The following is a 15,365-nucleotide window of genomic DNA, read 5'->3' on the forward strand; positions in this document are numbered from 1 at the left end:
CATCTCAAAAACTATGTGACGAAAGGCAAAGAATGACTGGGGAATGAGGGGGGAGGTATTTGAGCCTTTGGCTGGGGTGTCTTTGCCTCCTCCTGGTGGTCAGGTTCTGTATTTCCCAAAAGTAAGGAATGAAGCCGTGGACTATCCTCATATTAAGAAAATTTTGAATAAGTTTTATTGTTGATTTTCACATCTATCAAAGAAAAATGTTTGTCTGATAACAAATGCAAAATAATGCACTTTATACTAACAATATAGTGTTAGTGGCTGATTAGCCTTGATGTCTGTAGACTAAAGCCCAGATTAGCTCCTCAAAATAAGGGAAAGTGTGGATGAAGTTTGACTATTGAAAAACAACTGCAGTAAAAAAAAACATAATTTATGTAAGAACTTACCTGATAAATTCATTTCTTTCATATTAGCAAGAGTCCATGAGCTAGTGACGTATGGGATATACATTCCTACCAGGAGGGGCAAAGTTTCCCAAACCTCAAAATGCCTATAAATACACCCCTCACCACACCCACAAATCAGTTTAACGAATAGCCAAGAAGTGGGGTGATAAGAAAAAAGTGCGAAAGCATAAAAAATAAGGAATTAGAATAATTGTGCTTTATACAAAAAAATCATAACCACCTCAAAAAGGGTGGGCCTCATGGACTCTTGCTAATATGAAAGAAATGAATTTATCAGGTAAGTTCTTACATAAATTATGTTTTCTTTCATGTAATTAGCAAGAGTCCATGAGCTAGTGACATATGGGATAATGAATACCCAAGATGTGGATCTTCCACGCAAGAGTCACTAGAGAGGGAGGGATAAAATAAAAACAGCCAATTCCGCTGAAAAATAAACCACACCCCAAACAAAGTTTAAATCTTATAATGAAAAAAACTGAAATTATAAGCAGAAGAATCAAACTGAAACAGCTGCCTGAAGTACTTTTCTACCAAAGACTGCTTCAGAAGAAGAAAACACATCAAAATGGTAGAATTTAGTAAAAGTATGCAAAGAAGACCAAGTTGCTGCTTTGCAAATCTGATCAACCGAAGCTTCATTCCTAAATGCCCAGGAAGTAGAGACTGACCTAGTCGAATGAGCTGTAATCCTTTGAGGCGGAGTTCTACCCGACTCAACATAAGCATGATGAATCAAAGACTTTAACCAAGATGCCAAAGAAATGGCAGAAGCCTTCTGACCTTTCCTAGAACCAGAAAAGATAACAAATAGACTAGAAGTCTTTCGGAAATCTTTAGTAGCTTCAACATAATATTTAAAAGCTCTAACTACATCCAAAGAATGCAACGATCTTTCCTTAGAGTTCTTAGGATTAGGACACAATGAAGGAACCACAATTTCTCTACTAATGTTGTTAGAATTCACAACCTTAGGTAAAAATTTAAATGAAGTTTGCAACACCGCCTTATCCTGATGAAAAATCAGAAAAGGAGACTCACAAGAAAGAGCAGATAATTCAGAAACTCTTCTAGCAGAAGAGATGGCCAAAAGGAACAAAACTTTCCAAGAAAGTAATTTAATATCCAGCGAATGCATAGGTTCAAACGGAGGAGCTTGAAGAGCCCCCAGAACCAAATTCAAACTCCAAGGAGGAGAAATTGACTTAATGACAGGTTTTATGCGAACCAAAGCCTGTACAAAACAATGAATATCAGGAAAATTAGCAATCTTTCTGTGAAAAAGAACAGAAAGAGCAGAGATTTGTCCTTTCAAGGAACTTGCAGACAAACCTTTATCCAAACCATCCTGAAGAAACTGTAAAATTCTAGGAATTCTAAAAGAATGCCAAGAAAAATGATGAGAAGAACACCAAGAAATGTAAGCCTTCCAGACTCTATAATATATCTTCCTAGATACAGATTTACGAGCCTGTAACATAGTATTAATTACGGAGTCAGAGAAACCTCTATGACTGAGAATCAAGCGTTCAATCTCCATACCTTCAAATTTAAGGATTTGAGATCCTGATGGAAAAAAGGACCTTGCGATAGAAGGTCTGGTCTTAACGGAAGAGTCCACGGTTGGCAAGTAGCCATCCGGACAAGATCCGCATACCAAAACCTGTGAGGCCATGCTGGAGCCACCAGCAGAACAAACGAACGCTCCTTTAGAATCTTGGAAATCACTCTTGGAAGAAGAACTAGAGGCGGAAAGATATAGGCAGGATGATACTTTCAAGGAAGTGACAATGCATCCACTGCTTCCGCCTGAGGATCCCTGGATCTGGACAGATACCTGGGAAGCTTCTTGTTTAGATGAGAAGCCATCAGATCTATTTCTGGAAGTCCCCACATTTGAACAATCAGACGAAATACCTCTGGGTGAAGAGACCATTCGCCCGGATGTAATGTTTGGCGACTGAGATAATCCGCTTCCCAATTGTCTATACCTGGGATATGAACCGCAGAAATTAGACAGGAGCTGGATTTCGCCCATACAAGTATTCAAGATACTTCTTTCATAGCCAGAGGACTGTGAGTCCCTCCTTGATGATTGACATATGCCACGGTTGTGACATTGTCCGTCTGAAAACAAATGAACGACTCTCTCTTTAGAAGAGGCCACGACTGAAGATAAATAAGATAAAGAAAATCGCACGGAGTTCCAAAATGTTGATTGGTAATCTCGCCTCCTGAGATTCCCAAACCCCTTGTGCTGTCAGAGACCCCCATACAGCTCCCCAACCTGTCAGACTTGCATCTGTTGAGATCACAGTCCAGGTCGGAAGAACAAAAGAAGCCCCCTGAACTAAACGAAGGTGGTCTGTCCACCACGTCAGAGAGTGTCGTACAATCGGTTTTAAAGATATTAATTGTGATATCTTTGTATAATCCCTGCACCACTGGTTCAGCATACAGAGCTGAAGAGGTCGCATGTGAAAACGAGCAAAGGGGATCGCGTCCGATGCAGCAGTCATAAGACCTAGAATTTCCATGCATAAGGCTACCGAAGGGAATGATTGAGACTGAAGGTTTCGACAAGCTGAAATCAATTTCAGACGTCTCTTGTCCGTCAGCGAAAGAGTCATGGACACTGAATCTATCTGGAAACCTAAAAAGGTTACCCTTGTCTGAGGAATCAACGAACTCTTTGGTAAATTGATCCTCCAACCATGTTCTCGAAGAAACGATACAAGTCGATTCGTATGAGATTCTGATAAATGTGAAGACTGAGCAAGTACCAAGATATCGTCCAAATAAGGAAATACCACAATACCCTGTTCTCTGATTACAGATAGAAGGGCACCGAGAACCTTTGTAAAAATCCTTGGAGCTGTTGCTAGACCAAAAGGCAGAGCCACAAACTGGTAATGCTTGTCTAAAAAAGAGAATCTCAGAAACTGATAGTGATCTGGATGAATCGGTATATGCAGATATGCATCCTGTAAATCTATTGTGGACATATAATGCCCTTGCTGAACAAAAGGCAGAATAGTCCTTATAGTTACCATTTTGAATGTTGGAATCCTTACATAACGATTCAATATTTTTAAATCCAGAACTGGTCTGAAGGAATTCTCCTTCTTTGGTACAATGAAGAGATTTGAGTAAAACCCCAGCCCCTGTTCCAAAACTGGAACTGGCACAATTACTCCAGCCAACTCTAGATCTGAAACACATTTCAGAAATGCTTGAGCCTTCACTGGATTTATTGGGACACCGGAAAGAAAAAATCTTTTTGCAGGAGGCCTTATCTTGAAGCCTATTCTGTACCCTTGTGAAACAATATTCTGAATCCAAAGATTGTGAATCGAATTGATCCAAATTTCTTTGAAAAATCGTAATCTGCCCCCTACCAGCTGGGCTGGAATGAGGGCCGCACCTTCATGTGGACTTGGGAGCTGGCTTTGGCTTTCTAAAAGGCTTAGATTTATTCCAGACTGGAGATGGTTTCCAAACTGATACCGCTCCTGTAGGGGAAGGATCAGGTTTTTGTTCCTTATTGTGACGAAAGGAACGAAAACGATTAGCAGACCTAAATTTACCCTTAGATCTTTTATCATGTGGTAAAAAAGTTCCTTTCCCCCCAGTAACAGTTGAAATAATAGAATCCAACTGTGAACCAAACAATTTATTACCCTGGAAAGAAAGGGAAAGCAAAGTTGACTTAGAAGACATATCAGCATTCCAAGTTTTAAGCCATAAAGCTCTTCTAGCTAAAATAGCTAAAGACATATACCTGACATCAACCCTAATGATATCAAAGATGGCATCACAAATAAAGTTATTAGCATGTTGAAGAAGATTAACAATGCTATGAGTATTATGATCTGTTATTTGTTGTGCTAAAGCTTCCAACCAGAAAGTTGAAGCTGCAGCAACATCCGCCAAAGATATAGCAGGTCTAAGAAGATTAACTGAACATAAGTAAGCTTTTCTTAGAAAGGATTCAATTTTTCTATCTAAAGGATCCTTAAAGGAAGTACTATCTGCCGTAGGAATAGTAGTACGTTTAGCAAGAGTAGAGATAGCCCCATCAACCTTAGGGATTTTGTCCCAAAACTCTAATCTATCAGATGGCACAGGATATAATTGCTTAAACCGTTTAGAAGGAGTAAATGAATTACCCAAATTATTCCATTCCCTGGAAATTACTTCAGAAATAGCATCAGGGACGGGAAAAACCTCCGGAATAACTACAGGAGGTTTAAAGACCGTATTCAAACGTTTAGATTTAGTATCAAGAGGACCAGATTCCTCTATTTCTAATGCAATTAAGACTTCTTTAAGTAAAGAGCGAATAAATTCCATTTTAAATAAATATGAAGATTTATCAGTATCAACCTCTGAAACAGAATCCTCTGAACCAGAAAAATCATTATCAGAAACAGAATCAGAATGATGATGTTCATTTAAAAATTCATCTGAAAAATGAGAAGTTTTAAAAGACCTTTTACGTTTACTGGAAGGAGGAATAACAGACATAGCCTTCTTAATAGATTTAGAAACAAAATCCCTTATGTTAACAGGAACACCCTGAATATTAGATGTTGATGGAACAGCAACAGGTAATGGAACATTACTAAAGGAAATATTATCTGCATTAACAAGTTTGTCATGACATTCATTACAAACAACAGCCGGAGGAACAGTTACCACAAGTTTACAACAAATACACTTAACTTTGGTAGATCCAGCATCAGGCAGCAATTTTCCAGAAGTATCTTCTGATTCAGGGTCAATCTGAGACATCTTGCAATATGTAATAGAAAAAACAACATATAAAGCAAAATTGATCAAATTCCTTAAATGACAGTTTCAGGAATGGGAAAAAATGCCAATGAACAAGCTTCTAGCAACCAGAAGCAAATAAACAATGAGACTTAAATAATGTGGAGACAATAATGACGCCCATATTTTTTAGCGCCAAAAAAGACGCCCACATTATTTGGCGCCTAAATGCTTTAAGCGCCAAAAAACACAATTTATGCTTACCTGATAAATTTATTTCTCTTGTGGTGTATCCAGTCCACGGATCATCCATTACTTGTGGGATATTCTCATTCCCAACAGGAAGTTGCAAGAGGACACCCACAGCAGAGCTGTAATATAGCTCCTCCCCTAACTGTCATAGCCAGTCATTCGACCGAAAACAAGCCGAGAAAGGAGGAACCATAGGGTGTAGTGGTTACTGTAGTTTAAATTTAAAAATTACCTGCCTTAAAATGACAGGGCGGGCCGTGGACTGGATACACCACAAGAGAAATAAATTTATCAGGTAAGCATATATTGTGTTTTCTCTTGTAAGGTGTATCCAGTCCACGGATCATCCATTACTTGTGGGATACCAATACCAAAGCTAAAGTACACGGATGAAGGGAGGGACAAGGCAGGAACTTAAATGGAAGGAACCACTGCCCGTAAAACCTTTCTCCCAAATATAGCCTCCGAAGAAGCAAAAGTATCACATTTGTAAAATTTTGAAAAAATATGAAGCGAAGACCAAGTCGTCGCCTTGCAAATCTGATCAAAAGAAACCTCATTTTTAAAGGCCCAAGTGGAAGCCACAGCTCTAGTGGAATGAGCTGTAATCCTTTCAGGAGGTTGCTGTCCAGCAGTCTCATAGGCTAAGCGGATTAAGCTTCTTAGTCAAAAAGAAAAAGAGGTTGCCGAAGCCTTTTGACCTCTACTCTGTCCAGAGTAGACAACAAACAAAGCAGATGTTTGACGAAAATCTTTAGTAGCTTGTAAGTAAAACTTTAAAGCACGGACCACGTCCAAATTGTGTAACACAAGGATGGAACAATAATCTCTTGATTGATATTCTTGTTAGATACCACCTTAGGTAAGAACCCAGGTTTGGTACGCAGGACTACCTTATCCGTATGAAAAATCAGATAAGGAGAATCACATTGTAAGGCAGATAGCTCAGAGACTCTACGAGCCGAGGAAATAGCTACCAAAAAAAAGAACTTTCCAAGATAAAAGCTTGATATCTATGGAATGAAGAGGTTCAAACGGAACTCCTTGAAGAACCTTAAGAACCAAGTTTAAGCTCCATGGTGGAGCAACAGGTTTAAACACAGGCTTGATTCTAACTAAAGCCTGACAAAATGCCTGAACGTCTGGAACATCTGCCAGATGCTTAACTAGCTGACAATCCTTTTTCCAAACCTTCTTGGAGAAAAGATAATATCCTAGCAATCCTGACCTTACTCCATGAGTAACCCTTGGATTCACACCAATAAAGATATCTACGCCATACCTTATGGTAAATTTTCCTGGTGACAGGCTTTCGTGCCTGTCTTAAGGTATCAATAACTGACTCGGAGAAGCCACGATTTGATAAAATCAAGCGTTCAATCTCCAGGCAGTCAGCCTCAGAGAAATTAGAGTTGGATGGTTGAAAGGACCCTGAAGTAGAAGGTCCTGTTTCAGAGGCAGAGACCATGGTGGAAAGGATGACATGTCCACTAGATCTGCAAAACAGGTCCTGCGTGGCCACGCAGGTGCTATCAGAATCACTGATGCTCTCTCCTGCTTGATCTTGGCAATCAGTCGAGGGAGCAGAGGAAACGGTGGAAACACATAAGCCAGGTTGAAAGACCAGGGCACTGCTAGGGCATCTATCAGTGTCGCCTTGGGATCCCTGGACCTGGATCCGTAACACGGAAGCTTGGCGTTCTGGCGAGACGCCATGAGATCCAGTTCTGGTTTGCCCCAACGATGAATCAGTTGTGCAAATGCCTCCGGATGGAGTTCCCACTCTCCCGGATGAAAAGTCTGACGACTTAGAAAATCCGCCTCCCAGTGCTCTACACCTGGGATATGGATAGCTGATAGGTGACAAGAGTGAATCTCTGCCCAGCGAATTATTTTTGAAACTTCTAACATCTCTAGGGAACGTCTCGTTCCCCCTTGATGGTTGATGTAAGCTACAGTCGTGATGTTGTCCGACTGAAATCTGATGTACCTCAGAGTTGCTAACTGAGGCCAAGCCTGAAGAGCCTTGAATATCGCTCTTAGTTCCAGAATATTTAATGGAAGGAGAGACTCCTTCTGAGTCCACAATCCCTGAGCCTTCAGGGAGTTCCAGACTGCACCCCAACCTAGAAGGCTGGCATCTGTCGTAACAATTGTCCAATCTGGCCTGCGAAAGGTCATACCTTTGGACAGATGGACCCGAGATAGCCACCAGAGAAGAGAATCCCTGGTCTCTTGGTCCAGATTCAGTTGAGGGGACAAATCTGTGTAATCCCCGCTTCACTGACTGAGCATGCATAGTTGCAGCGGTCTGAGATGTAAGCGTGCAAACGGCACTATGTCCATTGCCGCTACCATTAAGCCGATTACTTCCATACACTGAACCACCGAAGGGCGCGGAATGGAATGAAGAACCCGGCAGGAATTTAGAAGCTTTGATAACCTGGACTCCGTCAGGTGAATTTTCATTTCTACAGAATCTATCAGAGTCCCTAGAAAGGAAACTCTTGTGAGTGGGGATAGAGAACTCTTTTCCTTGTTTACTTTCCACCCATGCGACCACAGAAATGCCAGTACTACGTCCGTATGAGACTTGGCAATTTGGAAGTTTGACGCCTGTATCAGGATGTCGTCTAAATAAGGGGCTACTGCTATGCCCCGCGGCCTTAGGACCGCCATAAGTGACCCTAGAACCTTTGTAAAGATTCTTGGGGCTGTAGCTAATCCCAAGGGAAGAGCTACAACTGGTAATGCCTGTCTTAAAAGGCAAACCTGAGAAACCGATGATGATCTTTGTGTATCGGAATGTGAAGATAAGCATCCTTTAGATCCACTGTAGTCATATATTGACCCTCCTGGATCAGTGGTAGGATGGTACGAATAGTTTCCATCTTGAACGACGGAATTTTGAGGAATTTGTTTAAGATCTTTAGATCCAAAATTGGTCTGAAGGTTCCCTCTTTTTTGGGAACCACAAACAGATTTGAGTAAAAACCTGTCCCTGTTCCTCCTTTGGAACTGGATGGATCACTCCCATAACTAGGAGGACTCGTACACAGTGTAAGAATGCCTCTCTCTTTATCTGGTGTGCAGATAATTGTGAAAGGTGAAATCTCCCTTTTGGGGGGGAAGCTTTGAAGTCCAGAAGATATCCCTGGGATAAAATTTCCAACGCCCAGGGATCCTGAACATCTCTTGCCCACGCCTGGGCAAAGAGTGAAAGTCTGCCCCCTACTAGATCCGTTCCCGGATAGGGGGCCGTTCCTTCATGCTGTCTTAGAGGCAGCAGCAGGCTTTTTTACCTGCTTACCTTTTTTCCATGTCAGGTTTGGTCTCCAGACCGTCTTGGATTGAGCAAAAGTTCCCTCTTGTTTATTATTAGAGGAAGTTGATGCCGCACCTGCCTTGAAGTTTTGAAAGGCACGAAAATTAGACTGTTTGGCCCTAGATTTGGACCTGTCCTGAGGAAGGGCATGACCTTTTCCTCCAGTGATATCAGCAATAATCTCCTTCAACCAGGCCCGAATAGGGTCTGCCCCTTGAAGGGAATGTTAAGTAGCTTAGATTTTGAAGTCACGTCAGCTGACCATGATCTAAGCCATAGCGCTCTGCGCGCCTGTATAGCAAAACCAGAATTCTTAGCCGTTAGTTTAGTCAAATGAGCAATGGCATCAGAATAAAAGAATTGGCTAGCTTAAGTGCTCTAAGCTTGCCAAGTATGTCATCCAATGGAGTCGCTACCTGTAAAGCCTCTTCCAGAGACTCAAACCAGTACGCCGCAGCAGCAGTGACAGGGGCAATGCATGCAAGGGGCTGTAGGATAAAACCTTGTTGAATAAATATTTTCTTAAGGTAATCTCTAATTTTTTATCCATTGGATCTAAAAAAAAAAAAAAAAAAAAAACACAACTGTCCTCGACAGGGATAGTAGTACACTTTACTAGAGTAGAAACTGCTCCCTCCACCTTAGGGACTGTCTGCCATAAGTCCCATGTGGTGGTGTCTATTAAAAACATTTTTCTAAAAATAGGAGGGGAAGAGAACGGCACACCTGGTCTATCCCATTCCTTATTAATAATTTCTGTAAACCTTTTAGGTATTTGGAAAAACATCAGTACACACCGGCACTGCAAAGTATTTATCCAGTCTACACAATTTCTCTGGCACTGCAATGGTATCACAGTCATTCAGAGCAGCTAAAACCTCCCTAAGCAACACGCGGAGGTGTTCAAGCTGAAATTTAAAATGTAGAAATATTAGAATCAGGTATCTTTCCTGAGTCATTAACATCACCCACTGACTGAAGCTCTCTTTCCTCAGCTTCTGCATATTGTGAGGCAGTATCAGACATGGTTCTTAAAGCGTCAGTATGCTCTGCATTTTGTCTCACCCCAGAGCTATCTCGCTTACCTCTAAGTTCAGGTAGTCTGGCTAATACCGCTGACAGTGTATTATCCATGACTGCCGCCATGTCTTGTAAAGTAAACGCTATGGGCGCCCTAGATGTACTTGGCGCCATTTGAGCGGGAGTCCCTTAAGCGGGAGTCAAAGGGTCTGACACGTGGGGAAAGTTAGTCGGCATAACTTCCCCCTCGTCAGATTCCTCTGGTGATACATTTTTTAAAGACAGAAAATGATCTTTATTGCATAAAATGAAATCAGTACATTTGGTACACATTCTAAGAGGGGGTTCCACCATGGCTTTTAAACATAATAAACAAGGAGTTTCTTCTACGTCAGACATGTTTATACAAAATAGCAATGAGACTAGAAAGCTTGGAAAACACTTTAAATCAAGCAAATATAAAAAACGGTACTGTGCCTTTAAGAGAAACAAATTTTGTCAGAATTTGAAAAACAGTGAAAAAATGCAGTAAATCAAACGAAATTTTTACAGTGTGTATAATAGGCTAACAGAGCATTGCACCCACTTGCAAATGGATGATTAACCCCTTAGTTCAAAAAACAGATAAAAAAAAAACGAATAGACATTTTTTAACAGTCACAACCAACTGCCACAGCAAGCTGTGGCCCTACCTTCCCCAATAAACGACTTTGGAAAGCCTTTGGGCCCTTTAGAGATGTCCTATAGCATTCAGAGGGCCTTTGAGGGAAGCTGGATGTCACAGTTTGTAATTTTAACTGCACCAACTGTAACTTTTATACTACAACAGTGGAAATTGTTTCTAGTCAAAATTTAAGCCAGCCATGTGGAAAAAACTAGGCCCCAATAAAGTTTTATCACCAAAGCATATATAAAAACGATTAAACATGCCAACAAACATTTTATATTGTAAATATCATAAGGGTATTACCCCTGGGAGTAAGCATGATACCAGTCGTTATTAAATCACTGTATTCAGGCTTAACTTACATTAATCCGGTATCAGCAGCATTTTCTAGTGTTTTCCATCTCTAGAAAAAATTATAACTGCACATACCTGATAGCAGAATAAACTGCACGCCATTCTCTCGCTGAAGTTACCTCATCTGTGTAATCCCCTCAGACATATGTGAGAATAGCAATGGATCTTAGTTACAACCTGCTAAGATCATAGAAACCTCAGGCAGATTCTTCTTCTATTTACTGCCTGAGATAAAATAGCACAACTCCGGTACTATTTAAAAATAACAAACTTTTGATTGAAGAAAATAAACTAGCTATATTTAACCACTCTCTCCTACAACGTCCTAGCTTGTTGAGAGTTGCAAGAGAATGACTGGCTATGACAGTTAGGGGAGGAGCTATATTACAGCTCTGCTGTGGGTGTCCTCTTGCAACTTCCTGTTGGGAATGAGAATATCCCACAAGTAATGGATGATCCGTGGACTGGATACACCTTACAAGAGAAATGACACCACATCCGGTGACGCCGACATTTTTGACGCAAAAACGTCAAAAAAATTACTCAACTTCCGGCGACAAGTATGACGCCGGAAATGACAAAGAAATTTTTTCCGCCAAAAAAGTCTGCGCCAAAAATGACGCAATAAAAAGAAGCATTTTCAGCTCCCGCGAGTCTGAAAAGCCCACAGGAAAAAAAATCAAATTTAAAGGTAAGAAAAAATGATTATTCATATGCATTATCCCAATAATGAAACTGACTGTCTGAAATAAGGAATGTTGAACATCCTGAATCAAGGCAAATAAATGTTTAAACACATATATTTAGAACTTTATATAAAAGTGCCCAACCATAGCTTAGAGTGTCACAAAAATAAGACTTACTTACCCCAGGACACTCATCTACATGTAGTAGAAAGCCAAACCAGTACTGAAACGAGAATCAGTAGAGGTAATGGTATATATAAGAGTATATCGTCGATCTGAAAAGGGAGGTAAGAGATGAATCTCTACGACCGATAACAGAGAACCTATGAAATAGACCCCGTAGAAGGAGATCATTGAATTCAAATAGGCAATACTCTCTTCACATCCCTCTGACATTCACTGCACACTGAGAGGAAAACCGGGCTCCAGCCTGCTGCGAAGCGCATATCAACGAAGAATCTAGCACAAACTTACTTCACCACCTCCATGGGAGGCAAAGTTTGTAAAAACTGATTTGTGGGTGTGGTGAGGGGTGTATTTATAGGCATTTTGAGGTTTGGGAAACTTTGCCCCTCCTGGTAGGAATGTATATCCCATACGTCACTAGCTCATGGACTCTTGCTAATTACATGAAAGAAAAGTTAATCTGTTTAAAAATGGCTGATTTTTTATTCTATACCAACACAATGGCCTTGTAATTACAAGGTGTTTCCTGTCTGTTTACATTTCATAAGCCATTCAAGAAAGAAAACATGAAAGAAAAAAAAAAAGAGAAAGACTGCCAATTGTATATGAGTACCTGCACATATGGTAAATTATGAAATTAAACTATGGTACATTTTTGTACAAAGAGGTAGCAAATATAACATTTGATACATTTTATACAAAAGTTCCCCAGTGAAATAGGAGCGATTGCCAATACAACAGGAGCTAACTCCTGTAAAGAAGGAAGGATAGGAACAAGTGTTGTGGTGCATTAACTGGAGGAAGTTTGGTACCTGCAACGTTTCTCGGCACATATAGGCTATCTGGGGTTCTGACAAAGGACCGGTTACTGAAAAGAAAAGAATATATATAAATATATATAATTTGATTCATACAACAGAAACCACAACATACAAACAGCTAACTAAGCAGTTATTTGAAAGATGGAAAGTCTAATTCATTTTGGAGTTTCAAATAGCCAGATTTCAAGCTACAAAGGATTATGTATATGTGAGAATAGTTTCCACACAAATAGAGTTCTGCACTTTTCCTTAATGAGCTGCACTTATTTTTTTGCTAATGTGTAATGGATTATTTTATTGGTTATATTTATACATTTAGTTTTAAAGGTGCATCCTATTTAAAGAGTTAAATATTATATCCTACATAGGTAAAGCCCCACACAGTAGCCACAAGTATTGCAGCACCTAAGCAGGAATTGTGTCAACCAATCAAGGACAGGCATTTGCACATACCGTCCAAAGACTGTGGCTCCCAAGTGGGACTTTACTTGTGTGTTTTAGTCTTGTTAGAGGATAAACACAATTAACAAGGCCATTATTGCAAAAAAAAAATTAACTAACAAATCAGACCATGTAATTTAAGTTCCTTTAAAGGATAGAAAGGTCAAAATTTAAATGTGCATTGTGGCATTTCAGTTTGAAATAAGCATTTTGCAATATACATCCATTAGCAAAAATACTTCTAGTAAATGTTATCACTGTTTCTCTGCAGCATACGCACATATCCTGTGAGGGCCGTGCACCAGTATACAGACACTTCACTTTCTCAGAGAGTCAGCAGTGGCTCGTATGACACAAATTACATCTTCAGGAGCAATACACACCACTGCCAGCTCTCTGAGAAGGTTTGGTGTTTAAATATTGGTGCATGGGCCCTCACAGGATGTGCGTGTATGCTGCAGAAAAACTAAAACTTTTACTAGAAGCATTTTTGCTAATAGAAGTACAGTAAAGTTTAAATACACCCAAACACATTTTATTTTTTACATTTCTATCCCTTTAACCAGGATGCAACATTATTTGTATGGCAAGATCTTTAACCCAATCTGACACTGGAAAGAATTGTCAAACCATACTTTGCAAGAACACTACTGCTGCCTTCCTACAAGCCTTTCTCTTCTGGCACTGTATAAGAAGTAAGACTGCCAGACCTACAGAGCTCTGACTATATTCTAGAGATATACAGCACTTCCTATACAGTTTTAAAGGGTTCAGATATACAGACATACAATAGTGCAGCTCGGGACAAGGAAGAAATTCTTACATATTCTCTAAAAAAAAAAAAAAAAACAACAATGAAGGTAAAATGTAAGATAAAGTGAGCCTCTGTTAAATTCTTGCAGCTAAAACCACTTTTGTCCACTAACCTAAATGTATTGAAAATAAACATACAGATAAGCATCCAACTACATAAGTCCTTGCTTCCTCATGCGCTACTGAGAAACAAAACACGAAGAAGCACATTCCATTAGTGTAAGGTAGCGCAGTATATTAAAACTTACACATACAAGAAACTATTATAGGACATCAGTGTGTTACTAGCCTGTTTCATGCAAAGATAATACTTTTATTTGGTCTTGGCTTCATCAAACTCTGGTAAAATGGAAAATATATTATATATAGATATTGGTTAAGACAGGCTAATGAAAATGAATGTTAGTGTCTGAACATCAATCAAGACAACATCATAAACCTACTATGATGGGCTATTTGATGGATTATGAAGTTAGGATGCTCTATGTGTTTTGTATTTATCTTTGTATTTATTTATTTTTGTTTTATTTTATTTTGACTTTTGTCCCAATATTTTCTGCCTAATTTGTAGCTATGCTATTAAGTTCAGATAGGTTTAATTTACTGCACATTTTGTTTCATTTATTATTTTTTCTATCTATGACCGCTTACGATGATAGGCTTTGTAACATTGTTCCTTGTATTCTGCATTTAAGTTTAGAGCTGATGATATTATAAGTACATAGCGATCAGGTTAGATCGTAATATTCTATGTTTGTAAATACTATTCCCTGTCTTGTTTTTAGTCACGCCGTGTCCGGTAACCACGGCAACAGCTGGGTCTGCGCACTGGTGCGGCAATGACGCAGAAGGACTTCCGTTTCGCGGCTAAAGTGTTACGGTGATGGCGTATAAAGGGAGAGGTATGTAATGTGTTATATTTTTGGTCTGAGGACGGGGCTAATACCCCTGAAACATCACTATGTTTAAATAAACTAAGATTTATTGCTGTTGAAGACTCGGTGAGAGCTTTCTACTTGCATACTGTACATTGGAATATATAGATAGAGATGTATCATCACATTGCAAATGACTAACTTTCTGTGCCAATTGGCTCTGGAGCTTAAAGTAGGAAGCTGGATATAGGGCTCTGTACAAGGAAGCATTAAGATTATTTTAAAATATGATATTAAACATTCTTTTCAGTGTTACGCAATTTAACCCCAGACAGGAAAAGCTTATGTAAAGATGCTATAACCAACAATTTATCAGACCTACATTTCTCTTTTTTTTTTAGCAGAGCTAATTTTAGAATAAAACCTAACATTTCAAAATCAGTAGGTGATTGTCCAACCTTATGTCTTTTTTATTTTAAATAAAGTTTTAAGTGTTGTGATAACACATCATCAGAGCCATCAGCAAACAGGTCAGAATGCCAGAATATCTGATAAAAACATCTGAACAGGGCAAGAAGTGACCACACAATACGCTACAGCTTCTCTGTTACAAGTTGTAAGGTCACATCAACAGTCTAGGCTCTTTTTACAATCTCTAATGCAGCATAGGTAGCTCAGTCAAACTGGCTGAGTACTTGTCTATACACCTGCAACAGGGCAGAACAAGATTTTTTTA

General features: G+C 39.6%; 1 protein-coding gene across 3 annotated transcripts in view; it reads right to left on the reverse strand.

Moving 5' to 3' along the window:
• Positions 1-15,365, reverse strand: part of MAP4K5 (mitogen-activated protein kinase kinase kinase kinase 5) — a 498,289-nt gene that overhangs the window by 284,883 nt on the left and 198,041 nt on the right. For all 3 annotated transcript variants that reach the window (XM_053697647.1, XM_053697646.1, XM_053697645.1), the window contains exon 5: positions 12,492-12,547. In XM_053697647.1, coding sequence (XP_053553622.1) covers positions 12,492-12,547 — 56 coding nt within the window. The remainder of the gene's footprint in view (positions 1-12,491; positions 12,548-15,365) is intronic.

This window comes from Bombina bombina, chromosome 1 (assembly GCF_027579735.1).
Source record: "Bombina bombina isolate aBomBom1 chromosome 1, aBomBom1.pri, whole genome shotgun sequence".
In the NCBI taxonomy this organism is placed as follows: domain Eukaryota; kingdom Metazoa; phylum Chordata; class Amphibia; order Anura; family Bombinatoridae; genus Bombina; species Bombina bombina.